Below are 19,511 nucleotides of genomic sequence, written 5' to 3'. Positions count from 1 at the left end.
CCACTAAAAGGAAAATCAATTCCCTACTAGGATTATTCTGGTTAGCGAGTTAGGAATATCGGATGATTAAACAACAAATAACAACAACAACAACAATAACAGACCCAGTGTAATTTCACAAGTGGGGTTTAGGGAGAATACTATGTACGAGAACCTTACCGCTACCTTCAAGATGACAGAAAGGCTGTTTTCGAAAGACCCTATCGGATGATTAAACAAAAGAATAAGCACTTAAAACGGATAAAAATAATTTCAACCAAAAATTAGAAAGACTAACAAAATCTTGCAAATATTCTATTACACATGCAAATTAAATAACAATTTATGGCCACTTATACACTAAACTAAACTGGCCATTAATAACAAGGTAAAGCCCATCTGGTCTTGCTTGCCAGAGACATCTTCCATTAAAACATCTGTTAGGTTCTTTTGAAGGATCAAAAACCACAAAATTCCCTTGCAAATTTCCAGAACTTAGTTGACATGTAGCAGTTGGATTAGCAAGATTTGTGTCAATAGACATATTAAGAACAAAACCAGCAGGGGCATTGTCTCTACTAACATTTTGTCCTTGTGCTATGCAATGGATAGTTAATGGTGCATTCAATATATTAGCAACAGAAACTGGATAAAGTGTAGCTAAAGAAGATGTTAAAATTTGTAAAAGGACAAGAATTGGGAGATAGAATTTGAAGGAATTCATGGTTATTAATGTTATGAGAAGGGTGTCAATTTTTACTTGGTTTTATAGTTGTCATGGTTTACAAGTTAAAGTAAGTTAATTAAATTGGGGGGAAGGGAACAGATTGTATTTCCAAAATTTTCACAACACACAAAAGAAATTCTATGTTTGCATGTGAAAAGAAGATCCTAAAAGAAGTTAGTGATCTGTTTTTGGTTCTTTTGATGTCTATATAAAATTGAATAATCTGATTAGATTTAAGATCTTTGGAAACTTAAGTAATGTGGATTTCAGTTCAGCTTTAGCTGACAATAGACCATTGATTTCAATCCATGAAAGAGATCATGTTGCAATAATTTCTTTTAATTTTGGAAAAAGGGAGAGTGAGGAGATTTCATAGGCGTTTGGCCATAAGTTTTGGAAGTTTTCTTTTCTAAAAAATTTAAATGTATTTGTTTATAGAATTAATCTAGTTTTTAGGAAATTTTAAAAACCAAAACTTCAAATCACAAATATAGCTTAAGACCTCTTTTGGGACCAAATCATTACCATTTGGGACTTTTTAACATGCCAAAACTTGCCCAAAATTCATGTCCAAACACATTTTTAATTTCAAATCAAACTTCATCTAATTCAGCTTTTTCACAAAATATTTGGGAATCTATGTCCAAACGGGTCCTTAAATATTTCAAGATTTGATGGCTAGTTGCTATTACTGCCTACCGCTCTATTGCTATCTCGGCTTCAATTTTCTTACTTGTTGTCGATGCTTCTTTCATCTTTTCTTTAGTTAAGGGTGTATCGAAAACAGCTTTTCTACCTTCTCAGGATAGGGGTAAGGCTGTATCCATCCGACCTTCCCTAGACCCCACTTGCCTCTCTACTTTCCCAGGGCAGGAATAAGGTTGTATACATCCGACCCTCCCTAGACCCCACTTGTAAAAATTCATTGGGTTGTTATTCTTTAAGATTTGACGGCTAACTTGAAATACTATTAACCGCGAGACTTAATATTATATTAAATACTCTAAAATTTACTTTACTTAATGGGGAAAAAAAGAACTTTAGGAAGACTAGTTGTTATCAGCCTTTAGAATAGATGAGAAAAAAGAAAAACATTAGCCATTACATTGATGTTAGAAGTTACAACTTCTACATTGCATACATGAGCTGCAAAGCTCGATTCTGGTATTTAAAAATAGCTATTACTATATGCCATCCCTAAAAACCTTAATTACCAAACAAATATACAATCCCACATTTTCTCATCCTGGTATTTCTGCTGAAGAAGTGAGAATTAATAAAGCCGACCCTAACTTGTTTGGGACTAAAGCGTAGTTGTTGCCATTGTTTACTCTTATAGTAATAGATAGCAGGGTAAAGCAAGTCCTTGTCCACAACAATCCTCACCTGTGGTCCTATGATTTGGGGATTTTCCACTATGGCTAAGATCATACCTTACCATCTATAAATGTACATAGAATAATTATCTTTCTTGTGCATCAGTATAAAAGTTGTCTACAACTTCTGTCATAGCAACTGCACCCACACCTTTTCCCCCGAATTTCAGTAGCATGTCGTTGAACGTGGTTTTCAAATGTCTTCTCCCCTCCGGTTGACTCCAGAGAACGTTAAGGACATTAGGGGAATAGACAGGTGCAGGCTTCGCGACCAACTGGCAACCATCTACTTCAACTCCGTTCAGCCTTGGCACAACCATAATAAACGTAATGAGAAACAAGGATGAGGAAACAGATGTGCTAATTAAGGGGAACCAGTTTATGATAAGCAAGCAATTACCTGTTTAAAATCTTTAACATTCTTGGCCATTCAGCAAAATCGAACCGCACATCTACGATGTTGCTAGCTCTTTGGAGGACTTCCCTAACATTTCCAAAAGATCGGCAAACGGAAACCAGTTTACTCAGTGGAAAATGGATATTTGATATCCTTATAGTGGTTGTTCTTGGTGTATCAATTCTTAAGATCGGTAGTCTTTCTCCAAGAACAATCAAAGAAGCCTTCTCAACAGCAATTTCTTTGTCCTCAACTGTCTGCAGAAGAAAGTTCCGAATGTGAATAACTAATTGCTAATATAACAAATCCACTTATGTTATTAAAAACATTACCGTATAAGAATTTAGATGAACTCAAAAGAGGGAAACCAGAAGGAAATTTATTTCATTAGAAATAAATTACCTCAAATTCCACATAAGCAATAGAGCTTGACGAACCAAAGAAGATTCCAGTGATATTGCTTCTGCAGAAGGCGAGCGCTTTTTCAATGTCATGAAAGGACACATTGTGTTTCAAATTTTTTATCATAGCTGTCCTTGGGGGATGCTTTACTAACGAGGTAGGAACGTCTGGACAGCCAATTAAATCAGGTATACGCATCCTCTCTTTCCCTTTCGGAGGAGAAGTGGCCTCCAAAACTAGTACTACTTTCGCCATGCTCACATCAGACGTTTCAAGAGCCTTTTGCCTTCCTTCTTCTGACTGCAGTAACCAAAAAAATGGTAGATGAAAGCTAGAACGTTAAAGTGGCGATTCACTTCATGAGCGTACACTTCCACAGGTAACATCTTATTCACAGCGGCACAAGTTGGTGCTGAACATATCATTTTGTGCAAGTCGTGTGAAGAATGGAAGCAAAAAAGGAGTGCAGAGAGGAACATACTTTTATAAGAAAGTCAAACCCCGACAGATCATCAGTTTTAACCTCTCAAGCTGAACATACAGGGTGTATTGATAAATAATTAACCCGTTTATCTACCAGTTACATAAATTTATTAAGAATTTTAGTGTAAATATTGGTATACTATTAGATCAATTTCACTTTTACATCTAATCATTAAGCGACAGGGCAGTAGTGCTTACATCATCTGTTTTCATGCTGAAGTGCAGCTCATTTCATATTGGTCTGAAAAATACATGAATCTATTTTTTAATTTTTAATTATTTTTCTATTTTTTTCTGTTTTTGTTTTTCTTTTTGTGCTTGCGCTTTTTTTTTCTTCTTTTTGTTTCTTGTTGTGGTATAATTTGAATAGACACAACTTAAGAAAGTCGAGAACACAGCCGTGCAGCAAAATGGTCAATGAATTAGAGTACTGAAAACGTACCTCAAAATAAACATGTGCAACTTTAAATTTAGTTGATTTGACACTTGGGAATACAACCTTCTTAATAGCCCCAAATTTCTTGAGAGCGTTAGAGACATCACTTTCTGTAGCTTTTAAGTTCACAAACTTTACCGTCACTTTGTTTTCATCAGATAAATTTTCAGAAAAAGAGGCATTCTCACCCTTAGTTTCTATTGACTTGCAGAAATCAACCCCACTGTTCAGATATTCGAGGACTGTGTTAGATCGTCTACTCTTTTCCTTCTTTCCAACCACACCCGGAGATGAAGTCTTACTTTCTTTCCTGTCAAATGTCTGCTTATCAGTTTCTGCTTCAATACTGCTATTTGCAGTCCTTTCCCTAGAACTGTCAACACTTCTGTCGACAACATTTTCCTCAGTCCTAACAACAGATGGCTCCCGAGGTGGCAGATCGCTGATACATTCTATTAAGCTCTTTATGACACCACTCTTTCCGAATGTATTCTGAGAAGTTTCATTAAGATGCTCAAACTCTCTAGATACAGATTGTTCACTCTTTGGGTAGACAATCTGATCTCCTGCTCCATGATCAGTCTCCATGTCGTGATCCCCTAAACTCATTATCTGAAAAGAATTACTGGATACTGATGAAATTTCCTCCATTTTGGACTTAGAAATTAAGATAGGACTAGAGATGTCTTCGGATGGGCGGTGTTCACTAGCAGAGAAAACTGATTTTTTAACAAGAACATCCCGCCATTTGTTGGTTGCTTCGCTCGGCAAGAAACTATTAGAATATGCAACCTGCTCGAGATTGGATGTTCCTTTCTTCTTCAAAATTGAAACAATTTCTGATATTACTTCCTCTTTTTGCATTTGGTCATTCTTACCCTCCAACTCTGATTCATTATTTCTCTTTTCCTGAGAAACATCTAGTAAGTTGGCCACCCTCTCTGGGCCACAAGATGAATCAGAGGTATCACTCCTTTCTAGTTTTAACTTTGACGAAAATTTACACGACTCCATAATGTCTTCCTCATATTTTGACAGGATCTCTCCACTAGAACTGATTTGTACACTTGATGATGCTTCCTCAACTAACAATGGTTCTCTCTCTTTCTCAACTAACTCTGGACGGTGGCAAATGTTACCAAGTTGAACACCGTCATTGCAATTGGCTTTTCCACAGATAGATGAGGCACCAGAAGACATGCCATTTACTCTTTGGCCAGCGATTTCTTCACATTCTTTTGAGGAAACATTTAATAATTCTTCAGGCGCAGCAGAATTTGAAGTGTTTTTCATATTAACAACCTCCAAAGGTTCACTCATGTCTGCATAAGAAGACTGAGATGTTTCACTGTCGACATTTTCTTCCTTATCAGCTACAGATGTCTTTTCTGAATGAATTGTAATCTTAAGGTTATTCTTACTTCCGCTATCATGACTATCAGCAGATACAACATTATCAGAATCCTTAAGATCAGAAGTGGAAGCTAATGCATGAGTGCTACTGCTCTTCTGTTCCATATGATTTCCAAGAAACTTCTTTTTAGTTCTTTGAAGAATGCCTACCAAATTATTCCATGCACCTACTTCCTTCTGGACATGTGTTTCTCTAGGAAAGACTCCTTCATCTTCAGTAATATGCCTATAACGACAATTATCACAGATATGTTTCAGGACCAATGAGAAATTAGAGGATAAACTTGTTTCAGAAATAAAACTTTCTAATTGTTACGAACCTAAAAAACCAGATACAAACTGGCTCAAACACAAAATATCGTAGACTTTTGCAAGCTGAAGCAACTATATTATCAAAAACGGAGAGGAAAAAGAAGAAATAAGGAAAGAAGCACCCTATAATTGAGAAATGACATTACTACAGACAATGGGTAAGCCAAAGAAGTGAAGAAGCAATTAATCTGCATGAAATTAGTCCACTACTAAGCATGATATGCACACATCTTGGAACACTGCTATCAACCCCAATTCACCTACTAACTTTTTCTTTTATCAGTATTTATAACTTAGTTTTCCATACGAAAATGGCACAGTCGATACTTTTGATACCTAACACTTATGTTCACAGTTATACTGCAACACATCATCGTAACGAACTCCACCGTGCATTTACGACAACACATCACTTTGTAGCATGTATACCTGAAGGAAGATCGTCCTGAGCTACAAATATCTAAACAGATCAGTAGCATGTATACCCGACGGAAGATCGTCCTGAGCTACAAATATCTAAACATATTGACACCATACTTTTTTCCGACGCCATACCTTTTATAGGTGTACTAACACTAGTAAACCTCATCACAATAAGTTAGTAGTGCCTATATGATAATTTCTGCTTATATTGTGTTCTATCCTTAGCTAATTCCACATAGGTGCGAAGAGATTACAAATCCTTGAGACAACTATCCTCCATGTGATTTTAGGTCTACCTTGTTCTTAATCTATCACCTTCAGACGTCGTAATGTTATACTGACGTACCAATCCATCTGAAGGTATAAGCCAGAAATGGTCAAACTATCTCATTCTCGTTTATCATCTTTGTTCTACTTGTACCGTCTACCTCAAATGTGATTATTTCTGATCTTGTATTACTACATGTCCATCTTAAAATCCTATTTGTATGACACTCAAACTGCGAATACATTGGGCCATAAAAGCCCAACACTCCCTCCCATGTAACATTATTAATCTCACAACCATTCCATAAAACTTGCCTCTTACTCTAGTCGGTGCCCTCAGCTAGCGTGCACCTCGACTAATTCCACAGGATACTTGTTGCCTCCCACCAGCACCACGTAACTCTATCCACCAAGGCTTTAACAGATGGGAAGAAATTACTTAGTGTTTTTTGTCTCTGCTGGGATTCGAATCTGAGACCTTAGGTTCTCAACCTGCTTCATTGACCATCAGACCACACCCTTGGGTGCTCTGGTAGGTGCCTTTTATCACGTATCACTCCCATAACACACGTCTATTTTAATCCCATAACACACATCTATTTTAACTATCCTATTTCAATTATATGTGCTATATGTTAAATCTCTCGTATAATTATCCTACAACATTGAGCTTAAATATTTGAAATCCCCTCTAATCGTTTTTTGATAACTACAGTCTAATCTCATTTCAACTTCATTCTTCTACAAAAACTAAACATGCATTGCATATATTCTCTGTTACCTCTAAGTATCTAATATCTTAAACCTTAAGTAGGTCGCTTATCCATAATTCAACCTTTGGTTGACTCCCTCGCTAGTTTTATCAATTTAACACAATATTATCTACAAAAAGGATGCACCCTGAACCTCAACCTGAATATCCCTAGTGTAACCCATTGTTAGGGATAACTTAATTGTATGTCCTTCCACATTACAGACGCTTGTGATGGCTCCTTCACAGATATCATTTATCACAGTTATAGACAAGTATCAACTCCTCTCCCCTCTAATACCTACCAAAAGATTTTCTTGGTACTCTATAATATGTTTTTTAGGTCCATGAATATTATATGAAGAACTTCCTCTCCATTATCTATTGCACTTCTCCAAATTGGTTCCATAAAGCGTGTAGTGTCTTTACATCTAGTCTATGCTCTATCACTCTTTTCCAAGATTCCATTGTATGACTCATAATCTTAATACTATTATAGCTCGCATAATTTGATATCTCCTTTATTATTATATATACCAAAACTAGGGTACTTTTTCTCCACTCATTTAGCAGCTTTCACTCCTTTGCATCTCTAGCTTTTGGTACAAATTTAGAGTTTTTACATCCGAATTTGCTAATAAGCTTCTCAACTTCTCTATTAGCTTTCCAATAGTCTTCAACCGGCTTCAGCCTCTTGTGTTTTGATAACTTTCTATACTAAGCTCTTTTTGCTTTAATAGTTCTTTCTACCTCCTTACTGCTTGTCCCAAGTCTTATGCTCCCTCTTTCAACTGCTTGTCCCAAGTCTTATGCTCCCCTTTTCAACTGCTTGTCCCAAGTCTTATGCTCCCCTTTTCAACTGCTTGTCCTGAAGTGCTAATTGATCTATATCTTTTCATGTCCACCTATGAACTCTTCGTTGCATGTAATTCTTCTTTCTTTACGCTCCATCCTTCTCTTTACTTCCAGGACTACCCGTCCATGTTGGGTGGTTATGCAACCTTGCTGTACATACATATATACCTATCACGTCTCTAGTAAGAAGAAGTCAATTTGGTTGTGCATACCTCTATTGTTAAATGTTATCAAGTGCGGTACAATCTTTTTTTCTTTTTAGAGTAAGCATTAACTAAATCTAAATCATAAGCTAAGGCACAATTATTTATCAAATAATAATCCAAATTCTAACATAATGACTTCTTCGCTATTCCTAGTATCTTAACATATCCTTATGTACTCGGTTGAAATTCTCACTATATTACCGACAGGAGGCATCATTACAAGCATCTAAGGGCAGCCCGCTGCACTAAGCTCCCGCTATGCGCGGGTCCGGGGAAGGGCAGGACCACAACGGTCTATTCCACGCCGCCTTACCTACATTTCTACAAGAGGATGTTTCCACGGCTCGAACCCGTGACCTCTTGGTCACATGACATCAACTTCCAGTTACGCCAAGGCATCATTACAAGCATCTAAAATCCTTAATTCGGTGAATTTGTCTCATTTGAACGTGAAGGATAGCTTCTGTCGGAAAATCTCAGCATTAGAGAGAAAAATATTTTAAAGTGTAATGCAATGTGATCAGCAGCACTATTTTTCATTTCTCAATTTCTTCAGTGTGTCTTCAATTGTGTGCTAGTAATCAGCCAAATCTTGTTTTTCGTTTTCTTTTTATTCCCCGTTTTCCTAAACCTGGTTTATGATTTCTGACTCGATTATTTGCGATGGCCACCAGGATACTCTAAAGATCCTGCTGTTCAAATTTGTTTAGGTCCAAATCTTTGCCATGGTTTAATTATCTATATGGGAACTTCTATTGGTCATTTTTCTGTATTATATAATTTCAGATATAACTCACAATGGCTTCAAATCAATCAAGGTTTATACTTTTCTATTCATTCTAATTTTTATGACATATGAAATTTTAAAGTAAGTAGTCAGATTTGCATGGGTTCTTTCCCTCATGGAACAAAGCCTAATCTTCCACAATTTTATTTTATCATTTTCTCAAAATATGGTTACTCTTTTCTTCAACATTTTCCATAATATGATTCACAAACAAACTGCAAGCATGTGTACGATGAACTTTAATGTCCAACACCTTCTTTCTTTTACTCTAATCTATGATTTTCTTTGTATTTTGACCTCTATCAGTTTTGAGCGCAGGGTAGTGATCTCGTACTATTATACATAAATATTTTTAACAGGTTCCATAATTCATAAATCAACTTCACGTCATACTACCAAAACTACTAAGCTCAAAATCTTGCAAATTCATACATAATAAGCAACTAAACTTTTAGGACCTCACCAATATGATCATCAAATTTCAACCAAGTACTTGAGCTCAAAATGAAGTTAAAGACTTATAGTTATTCTAATCAAGAAATCTTACTTCTTTTCAAATATCTCCACAGCCATGGCATTCTGCTGCTCCACTTCTGATTTCTTTAATGACTGCGAAATTCCGCCCTTATTATTCACTGAAGAACACCATCTTCTACATTCTGTACATAGCAACTAGGTCCATTAATACATACAAGTGAAAAAAATCAGTAATCCACCCCCAAACCTCGATACAAAGAATCAAGAAACAACAGTTTTTAGGCCAAAACATAAAAGAAAAAAGACATTTTTCCACAAACTGTAAATAGCAAAGAGGTATCCATACCCCCAAATCCTAAAATAGAAAATCAGGAAACAACATTTTGAGGCTAAATGAGAAGAAAAAAAATATATATCTTTCCTAATGGTATTTGAAAAACTACCTTTTCATCTGCCTAATTCTATAAATAGCAAATAATTCCAATTTTGAGTAAATACAAGTAACAAATTCACTTCTTTCAACCCCCAACCCAACACTATACATTTACAAGAACCAGTAACAACATTATGAGGGGAAATGAGAGAAAAAAGAATTTTTTTTTCATAATGGGTTTCTGCTAAAATACCTATTCATCTGCCTAATTCTATAAACAGCAAATAAGTCCAGTTTTTAGATAAATACAAGTGAAAGAATCACTTCTTTCAACCCCACCCCAACAGAACACAACACAAAAATCAACATTATGAAGCAAAAATGAGAGAAAAAAAACATCTTTTTCAAAATGGATATTTGATAAATTACCTAAAATGTTGATTCTTGATCGTAATCTAGGTAAAAGAAGACGAGAGAGGGTCATTTCGCTCTCCCCCTTTTAGCCTGGGAGAAGAAGGAAGAGACAGCAGAGGGTTTTAGTGAGGTTTTAACACACGGACAATGCTTCTAAATAACTTTAATGAAGTACCTAAAATACCCTTGGTCAGACATATAACATATTCATTGCTCATTGTTTGGGAAGTACAACAACAACAACAACAACCCAGTATAATCCCACAAGTGAGGTCTGGTGAGGGTAATATGTACGCAAACTTTACCCCTACCCCGAAGGGTAGAGAGACTGTTTCCAGGAGACCCTCAGCTCAAAAAGGTAATAGGAGCCGATATATTAGTACCATAAAAATGCATAATAAAATAACAGCAATATAAGAGATATGAAATACAAAATACGAAATACGAAATAGATGGCTGGTATAGTAAAACTAGCAGGTAAAGCCCTGCATCAATAGACGACCAATGACATTCTTAGTCTAACTCCTAACTAGCTAGTCTCACTCTATTGTGCTGTAGAAATATTCACAACTTTCCCCTAACCTACAACCTTAATGCTCGACCTCCATAATTCTCTGTCAAGGGCCATGTCCTCAGTAATCCTAAGTCGCGCCATGTCCTGTCTGATCACCTCTCCCCAATACTTCTTAGGTCGCCCTCTACCTCTCCGCGTGCCCACTACAGCCAGTCGCTCACACCTCCTCACCGGTGCATCAGTGCTCCTCCTCTGAATGTGCCCGAACCATCTGAGTCTTACTTCCCGCATCTTGTCCTCCATGGGGGCCACGCCCACCTTCTCTCGAATATCTTCATTCCTAATCTTATCCATCCTTGTATGCCCGCACATCCACCTCAACATCCTCATCTCTGCTACTTTCATCTTCTGGATGTGTGAGTTCTTTACCGGCCAACATTCAGTTCCATATAACATGGCAGGCCTAACCACTGCTCTATAAAACTTACCTTTTAGTAACGGTGGCACTTTCTTGTCACACAAGACTCCCGACGCTAACCTCCACTTCATCCACCCCACCCCTATACGGTGTGTGACATCCTCGTCAATCTCCCCGATCCCCTGAATAACCGATCCAAGGTACTTGAAACTACCCCTCTTGGGAATGACTTGAGAGTCAAGCCTCACTTCAACTCCCGCTTCCGTCGGCTCAACTCCAAATTTGCACTCGAGGTATTCCGTCTTCGTCCTGCTCAACTTGAAACCTTTAGACTCAAGAGCATGTCTCCAAATCTCTAGCCTCTCGTTGACGCCGCCTCGTGTCTCGTCAATTAGAATAATGTCATCAGCAAATAGCATGCACCATGGCACCTCCCCTTGAATATGATGAGTCAGTGCATCCATCACCAGGGCAAATAGGAATGGGCTGAGCGCAGACCCTTGGTGCAACCCCGTAATAACTGGAAAGTGTTCAGAGTCGCCTCCTACTGTCCTAACCCGAGTCTTAGCTCCATCATACATGTCTTTAATCACCCTAATATAGTCAACCGGAACCCCTTTATCCTCTAAGCAGCTCCATAAGACCTCCCTAAGAACCCTATCGTACGCTTTCTCCAGATCAATAAACACCATGTGGAGATCCTTCTTCCTATCCCTGTACTGTTCCACCATCCTCCTAATAAGGTGGATAGCTTCTGTGGTAGATCGCCCCGGCATGAACCCGAACTGGTTGTCTGAAATAGACACCGTCCTTCGCACTCTCATTTCTACCACTCTCTCCCAAACTTTCATGGTATGACTTAGTAATTTGATGCCCCTATAGTTGTTACAGCTCTGGACATCACCTTTGTTCTTATACAACGGGACCATTGTACTCCACCTCCACTCTTCAGGCATCCTATTAGTCTTGAATATAACACTAAACAATGCAGTAAGCCATTCCAAGCCTGCTCTACCCACACACCTCCACAGTTCAACCGGAATTTCGTCTGGCCCGGTAGCTCTGCCCCTTCTCATCTTACGCATTGCCTCCATGACTTCATCGATCTCAATGTCCCTACAATTACTTAATTCATGGTGACTGTCGGCATTCCTCGATTCCCCAAGTATAATATCCTGATCCCCTTCTTCACTTAGAAGTTTATGAAAGTAGGTCTGCCACCTCCTCTTAATCTGGTCATCTCCCATCAAAACTTTGTCGTCATCATCTTTTATGCACCTCACTTGGTCCAGATCCCGAGTTGTCCTCTCTCTCGCCTTAGCGAGTCGGAATAACTTCTTCTCCCCACCTTTGTTCCTTAGTTCCTCATACAGACGAGCAAAAGCTGTCGTCTTAGCCTCCGTCACTGCCATCTTCGCCTCCTTCCTAGCTACCTTATACCTTTGACTGTTCTCTCTCTTCTCCTCCTCGTCAGTGCTCCCTACTAACCGCAGGTAAGCCGCCTTCTTTGCTTCCACTTTACCTTGGACAACTGCATTCCACCACCAATCCCCTTTGTGGCCACCATTGTGGCCCGTAGATATCCCTAACACCTCTCTCGCCGCCTTTCTTATACAGTCCGCCGTCGTCGACCACATTATGTTTGCGTCCCCACTACTTCTCCAAGCTCCCATTGCTGCTAACCTTCCTTCCAACTCCTTAGCTTTATCCTTAGTTAAGGCGCCCCACCTAATCTTGGGGCGTCCTTGTACTGACCTCTTCTTCCTCCTTATCCTAATACAAATGTCCATCACCAAAAGCCTATGCTACGTCGAGAGGGTCTTACCTGGGATAACCTTGCAGTCCTCGCACAACCTCCTGTCGCATCTCCTGAAGAGGAGATAGTCAATCTGAGTCTTCGCCAACAAACTTTGGTAAGTAATCAAATGTTCATCCCGCTTCGTAAAACTCGAGTTCGCAATGACTAGATCGAAAGCCTTGGCAAAGTCCAACAGCGAAAAGCCTTGGGAAGTAATGTTTGATATTAGTTACAAATAATCCTTTTTGTTATACTAAATGATTGATGCTAATGTGTTTGGTCATTTTCTTATTAATTTTTTTGAAATATTTCAAGTGACTTGTACTTTCATTAGTCAAGTCATAATTGTTAAGCTCATATGTCTTTTTCGATTTCGAGACAATATTTTATTTTTGTTAACAAAACTAAATGGAGTATATTATTAGTTATCTTTTATGATGAGTTTTTTTATTTTATGTTGAAAATATTTGAGATTTATAAGCTTGAAAGCATGTGTTAATATAAGATTATCATTGATTATATATAGTCTGAAGCCGCATAATAAAACATAAATATAAAACAAGAACTTAGTATAAAAAAATATTAAAACATAAATATATAGTTTGAAGTGGCAAATTAATATAAAAACATAAAGGGAAAAAACATTCATCATTGTCGTCTTAGTATCGGAGAAAAAAAAAAGAAATTGATCTACACAAAAACATAAAACATAAAAGATGCACTTTATTTCATTAAAAAAAGTGGTAGACACAACAAAAATATCATCGCCCTAAAAAGAAGAAACAGAAAATAGAAATTGTCATAAATTAATTGTAGAAGGGACTGCGAGTAACTTAGAAGGAGGAATAGTTGGATCAAGTAATATTTGGACTAGTAACACCAATAGAATGATCTTCAATAGTAGCACGATGATCTTTAACACCAACAGAAATAACAGCAGCAAGAAGAATCTTCAACACCAGCTGAAGTTGGAGCAGCACTAGGATCTTCAATACTAGGAAGAACAACACCAGGAATAGGAGCATCAACATCAATGGGACCTCCTGAGCAGTTATGAGTGAGTACATATCCGATACTCCTCTGAGGGACTACCATAAACCACAAGAGGCCAGCTATTTGCAGCCAAAATCTCATGTGCTCTCTCACTGATAGGAAAAAGAGTAGTTTCACTCATGATACTATTTTAATAAATTATGGTCCTAAATTAGGGGTAGAGACCGGGGCCGAGGTCAAGCCAGAGGCAGAGGAAGATCTTAGCCTAGAGAACGTGCAGCAACACTTATTCTAGGGCTTGAGATCGAGCTGGAGGAGGAGGTTCTTATTCAAACCATGCTAGTTGGACCAACTTAGGTCTCGGATGGGTTTATTATTATTTCGATACTTCAGGATGCTCTAGTCCATTTGGTGGGCCTTATGGAGAGTGTGGCCCATGCCGATGCATTTTCGGTGGCACCAACCATCTCTCAGGCTGGGGAGGAGCCCAGACTCCCGTTACTCACACACCAAAGTAGGTGGCTCATGGATATCAAACTCCGACAGTTCTATTAGTTGGAGTGGCTCAGCCTATTGTTGCTACACAGACCGGGGAGAGACCCGCAATGTCTTTTGAGGGATTCATGAGATTGGACAAATTCACAAAGTTATTTTTTAATTGCTTTAGTGGAACACCTTTTGATGACCCACAAGATTTCATTGATTGTTTCCATGAGGTGTTGTGCAACATGGGTATAGTAGAGTCCAATGGAGTTAACTTCTCGATATTTCAGATGCATGGCTCCACTAAAAGGTGGTGGCAGGACTATGATCGAGCTATACCAGTAGTATCACCACCACTCACTTGGGATCATCTCTCATAGTTATTTTTGGAGAAGTTCATTCCTTTTACTCTGAGAGAGGAGTACCGCAGGTAGTTTGAGCACATTCAGTAGGGTAGCATGACTGTTACCTAGTATGAGAACAGATTCGTGGATTTAGTTTGCCATGTACTTTTATTGATTCCTACTTGATAGGGAGAGATTGAGGAGATTCATTGATGGTCTTACTTTTGGTATCAAGATACAAATGGCCAAGGAGAGTATGGATGATATTTCTTTCCAGAGAATGGTAGAGATTGCTAGACGGATTGAGATGATTCATGGTATAAGAAGAGGCCTTGTTATTTTGGTGGTTTCAGTGGTGCCTCGCCTGGAGGTAGGGGTTTATTTGGTAGAGGCCATCCTTCCAATCTGATTCAGTCAGCGCTTCAGGTATCCCATGGTGCTTCGGGTAGTCGTGGTTCTTATGGGTCTCATCCTGAGCAGCTAGCCTACAACGCACCTTTAGCTCTGGTCAGTGCACCTCCGATCCAAAGTTATTAGGGTGGTTATTCAGGTCAACAAGGTCAGTTCTAGGGTCAACAATCACAGCCACTAAGGACTTATTATACTTGTGGAGATCTGAGGTACGTCATAAGGTTTTGCCCTAGTTCACAAGACAACATGTCACAATAGAGTTCTCGTACCATAATTCAGGCACCGGTGCTCCATCGCCTGCTAAGACAGCTAGAGGTAGGGGGTCAGGCTACTAGAGGTGGAGGTCAGGCCATTAAAGGTCGAGGTCAGCCATGGAGAGGTTGTCCGAGAGGCGGAGGTCAGAGTGGTGGGGCCCAATATCGTTTCTATGCATTTCCAGCTAGACCTAAGGCAAAGTCATCTGATTCTGTCATCACAAGTATTATTTCAATTTTCCATAAAGATGCCTCGATTTTATTTGATCTGAGCTCTACTTATTCATATGTGTCCTCCTATTTTAATTTAGATCTGGTTATGCCTCGTGATTCTTTAAGCGCTCATGTATATGTGTCCACGCATGTGGGAGATTCTATTGTGGTGAATCGTATTTATCGCTCGTATGTGGTTTCTATTAGAAGCTTTGAGACTAGGGTATACCTACTACTTCTTGATATGGTAGACTTTGATGTTATATTGGGCATAGATTATAGGTCACCTTATTATGATGTTTTGGACTGTCACACCAAGACTGTGACATTAACCATATCGGATTGCCTCGTTTGGAGTGGAGGGAGGCTCTTGGCCATTCAATTGGCAGGGTTATTTATTAGATAAAGGCACAACATATTGTTGAGAAGGGATGTCTAGCATATTTAGCCTATATATGTGATCCGAGCACGAAGGTTCCTTCCTTGAATTCAGTACCAGTTGTGTGCGAGTTTCCAGAGGTATTTCCTACAGACTTGTTGGGATGCCTCTCGATAGAGATATCAACTTATTTATTGATATGGCTCCGGGCTCAGCCCATTTCCATTCCACTACACTGTATGGCCCTAGTTAAGTTGAAGGAATTGAAGGAGAAGTTGCAGTATTTGCTTGATAAAGGATTCATTAGACTTAATGTCTCGCCTTAGGGTGCACCGATATTGTTTGTGAAGAAGAAGGATGAAATAATGAGGATGTGTATAGACTATCGGCAGTTGAACAAAGTCACTATCAAGAACAAGTATCCTTTTCCGAGGATTGATAACTTATTTGATCAGGGACAAGGTGTCAAATGTGTTTTCAAAGATTGCCTTGAGATCTAGCTATCATCAGTTGAAGATTAGGGCATCAGATGTCCCTAAGACAACTTTTTGGACTCTGTATGGTCACTATGAGTTCTTAGAGATGTCATTTGGTTTGACTAATGCTCCAGCAGCCTTTATGGATTTGATGAATCAGATGTTCAAGCCCTATCTAGATTCTTTTGTGATCGCCTTCATTGATGATATTTTGGGTTACTCCTGTAGTCGAGAGGATCATGAGCAGCATCTTTGGATCATACTTCAGACTTTGAGGGATAGTCAGTTATATGCCAAGTTTTCAAAGTATGAGTTCTAGTTGGACTTGGTTGCCGTTTGGTCCATGTTGTATCTACTGAGGGCATTAAAGTGGATCGTAAGTAGATTGAGGCAGTGTAGAACTAGCCTAAACCTACTTTATCTACAGAGATTCGGAGCTTCATGGGTTTGGCAGGTTATTATCGCGGGTTTGTGGAGGGTTTCATCTATATTAGCCTAATTGACCAAGATGTCCCAAAAGTGTGGTCTTTTCAGATGGTCTAACGAGTGTGAGTTGAGCTTTCAGAAGCTCAAGATTGCTTTGACATAGCTCCAGTGTTGGTGTTGCTTAAAGGTTTGGGATCTTACACCGTGTATTGTGATGAATCACATATTGGGCTTGGCGTGGTATTGATTCAGGATGGTAGGGTGATTTCCCATGCATCAAGATAGTTGAAGGTTCATGAAAAGGATTACCTTGTTCATGACTTAGAGTTGGCGACTATTGTTCACACGCTGAAGATTTGGAGGCACTATCTGTACGACGTTCATTGTGAGGTCTATACCAACCATCGAAGCCTCCAGCACCTGTTCAAGCAGAAAGATCTTAATTTATGGCCGCGAAGATGGATAGAGTTACTAAAAGACAATGATATCACCATATTGTATCATCCGTGGAAAGCCAATGTAGTGGCCAATGCATTGAGCAGGAAGGCAGAGAGCATGGGTACTTTGGCATATTTACCGGTAGCTGAGAGGCCATTAGCCATGTATGTTCAGGATTTGGCCAATCAGATTGTGAGATTGAATATTTCGGAGCCCAATCGGGTTCTTGCTTATACGGTGGCACAGTCTTCATTGTTGGAGAGTATCAAGGCTCGCTAGCTTGATGATCCTCACTTGTTGGTGTTGAAGGATACAATGTAGTGGGGTGGTGCTAAGGAAGTTGTGATTAGTGATGATGGTGTATGCGGCTTCAAGGCCGGATTTGTGTTCCAAATATTGATGGGTTGAGAGAATTGATTCTTGACGAGGCTCACAGTTCACACTATTCTATTCACCCAGGTGTCATGAAGATGTATCGTGAGTTAAAACATCACTATTGGTGGCACAAAATGAAGAAAGACATCGTTGCTTATTTATCTCAGTGTTTGAATTGTCAATAGGTGAAGTATGAACATCAGAAACTAGGTGGATTGACTTAGAGATTGGAGATACTGGAGTGAAAGTAGGAGCGCATCACTAAGGATTTGGTGGTAGGCTTGCCACCGACCTTGAATAAATATGATGTAGTTTGGTTATTGTGGACGTGTTTACTAAGTCTGCATACTTTATTTCGGTGGAGACTTCCTATTCTTCAGAGCGACTAGCTCAAGTTTACATTTAGTAGATTATCCGCCTATACGACATGCCTATTTTTATCATTTCTGATCGAGGTACGTAGTTCACATCAGATTTTTTGAGAGTCGTGCAGTATGAGTTGGGCAGCGGGTTGAGTTGAGCATAGCATTTCATCCGTAGATGGACGGACAGTCTGAGCACACTATTCAGATTTTGGAAAACATGTTAAATACTTGTGTTACAGATTTCGGAGGTTCATGGGACTAGTTCTTACCTCTGGCAGAGTTCACATACAATAATAGTTACCAGTCGAGTATTCATATGGTGTCATATAAGGCCTTATATGGGAGGCAATTTTGTTCTCTGATTGGTTGGTTTGAGCCCGGAGAGGCTAGGTTGTTGGGCACTGATTTGGTCCGTGATGTTATGGAAAAGGTTAAGGTAATTCAGGAATCACTTCGTACAACTCAGTCCCGACAGAAGAGTTATGCAGACTGGAAGGTTCGGGATGTAGCTTATATGGTGGGTGAGAAGGTTCTTCTCCGAGTATCATCTATGAAGGGCGTGATGCGATTTGGGAAGAAGCGCAAGTTGAGCCCTAGGTTTACTGGGCCATTTGAGATTTTAGAGAGAGTTGGGGAGGTTTCCTACAGGCTTGCATTGCCTCCTAGCCTACTAGGAGTACATTCGGCATTCCATGTTTCCATACTTTGGAAGTACCATGAGGACAACTCGCATGTTTTGGACTTCAGCACAATTCAACTTAATGAGAATTTAGCCTATGAGGAGGAGCCGATGGATATTCTAGCCCGGCAGGTTCAAAAGTTGAAGTCTAAGAGTTTTTCTTTTATGAAAGTGCAGTGGAGAGGTCAGCCGATCGAGAAAGCTACATGGGAGTCTGAGTCCAATATGTGGAGTATATACCCACACCATTTCACCAGTTCAGTTATTTTTTCTTTGTCCATTCGAGGACAAACGTTTCTTTTAGAGGTGGAGAATGTGACGACCCGATAGATAGTTTTGAGTAATAGCCCTTATTTTCTTATTCTGATACCTCTATTAGCTTTATTTGATATTTCTTTGTTTGTGTGCATTATTTTTTGAAAAGCTTTTATATAAAATTTTGATTAAATGAAGATTTTGACTAAAAATGAGGCGAGAGTTGATCACGGTCAATATTTTGGGTAAACAATCTCATATCAGTATTTTGATGATTATGATAGGTTCATGTTGTGATTTTAGACTTGGGCATAATCCTAGAATTGAAGTCGGCGGTCCCTAGGTTAATTTGACTTGTTTTGCCGAAAGTTTGCAACTTGAATATTTAAAAATTTCTAGGTTTGACCGTAGGTTGAATTTATGGTAATCGGGTTCAGATTTTGATTTTGAAACTTGGAATAGGTCAATTTTGTTATTTGAAACTCGTCTGCAAAATTTGGTGCGATTCGGAGTTAGTTTGATAGGATTCGAACAATTGGTTATGATTCTAGAGGTTCTTGAACTTTCTTTTGAATTTCATGTGTTTTGATGCCTGATTCGTAGTTCTAGATG

The 19,511-nt window shown here is 38.9% G+C and overlaps 2 protein-coding genes across 3 annotated transcripts; both read right to left on the bottom strand.

Moving 5' to 3' along the window:
• Positions 1-322: 322 nt before the first annotated feature.
• Positions 323-703, bottom strand: LOC104218710 (uncharacterized). The gene has a single exon (XM_009769275.2). It carries the CDS (start codon positions 701-703, stop codon positions 323-325), a length of 381 nt encoding a protein of 126 aa, XP_009767577.1.
• Positions 704-1,782: 1,079 nt separating this feature from the next.
• On the bottom strand, positions 1,783-10,201 carry LOC104218709 (probable GPI-anchored adhesin-like protein PGA55). Of its 2 annotated transcripts, none has more exons than XM_009769273.2 (6): positions 10,094-10,201; positions 9,362-9,473; positions 3,807-5,439; positions 2,882-3,181; positions 2,483-2,736; positions 1,783-2,388 (listed from the first exon to the last, which is right to left on the bottom strand). In XM_009769273.2, exons 1-6 carry the CDS (start codon positions 10,146-10,148, stop codon positions 2,169-2,171), a joined length of 2,574 nt encoding a protein of 857 aa, XP_009767575.1. In that variant the 5' UTR covers positions 10,149-10,201; the 3' UTR covers positions 1,783-2,168. The 2 variants fall into 2 exon arrangements, with proteins under 2 accessions (XP_009767575.1, XP_009767576.1); XM_009769274.2 differs by having other exon boundaries at positions 9,362-9,486; positions 10,094-10,181.
• Positions 10,202-19,511: the final 9,310 nt, after the last annotated feature.

The sequence above is a fragment of the Nicotiana sylvestris genome, chromosome 1 (genome assembly GCF_000393655.2).
Source record: "Nicotiana sylvestris chromosome 1, ASM39365v2, whole genome shotgun sequence".
NCBI classification, from domain to species: Eukaryota; Viridiplantae; Streptophyta; class Magnoliopsida; order Solanales; family Solanaceae; genus Nicotiana; species Nicotiana sylvestris.
This window is presented reverse-complemented; position numbering and strand designations above follow the sequence as displayed.

Coding starts and splice junctions, on each gene's coding strand:
- LOC104218710 (XM_009769275.2), bottom strand. CDS start 703: ATGAATTCCTTCAAATTCTATCTCCCAATTCTTGTCCTTTTACAAATT.
- LOC104218709 (XM_009769273.2), bottom strand. CDS start 10,148: ATGACCCTCTCTCGTCTTCTTTTACCTAGATTACGATCAAGAATCAAC. Junction 3,182..3,806: donor TTGCACATGTTTATTTTGAG/GTACGTTTTCAG, acceptor TGGTTACTGCAG/TCAGAAGAAGGAAGGCAAAA. Junction 2,737..2,881: donor TTGCTTATGTGGAATTTGAG/GTAATTTATTTC, acceptor TTTCTTCTGCAG/ACAGTTGAGGACAAAGAAAT.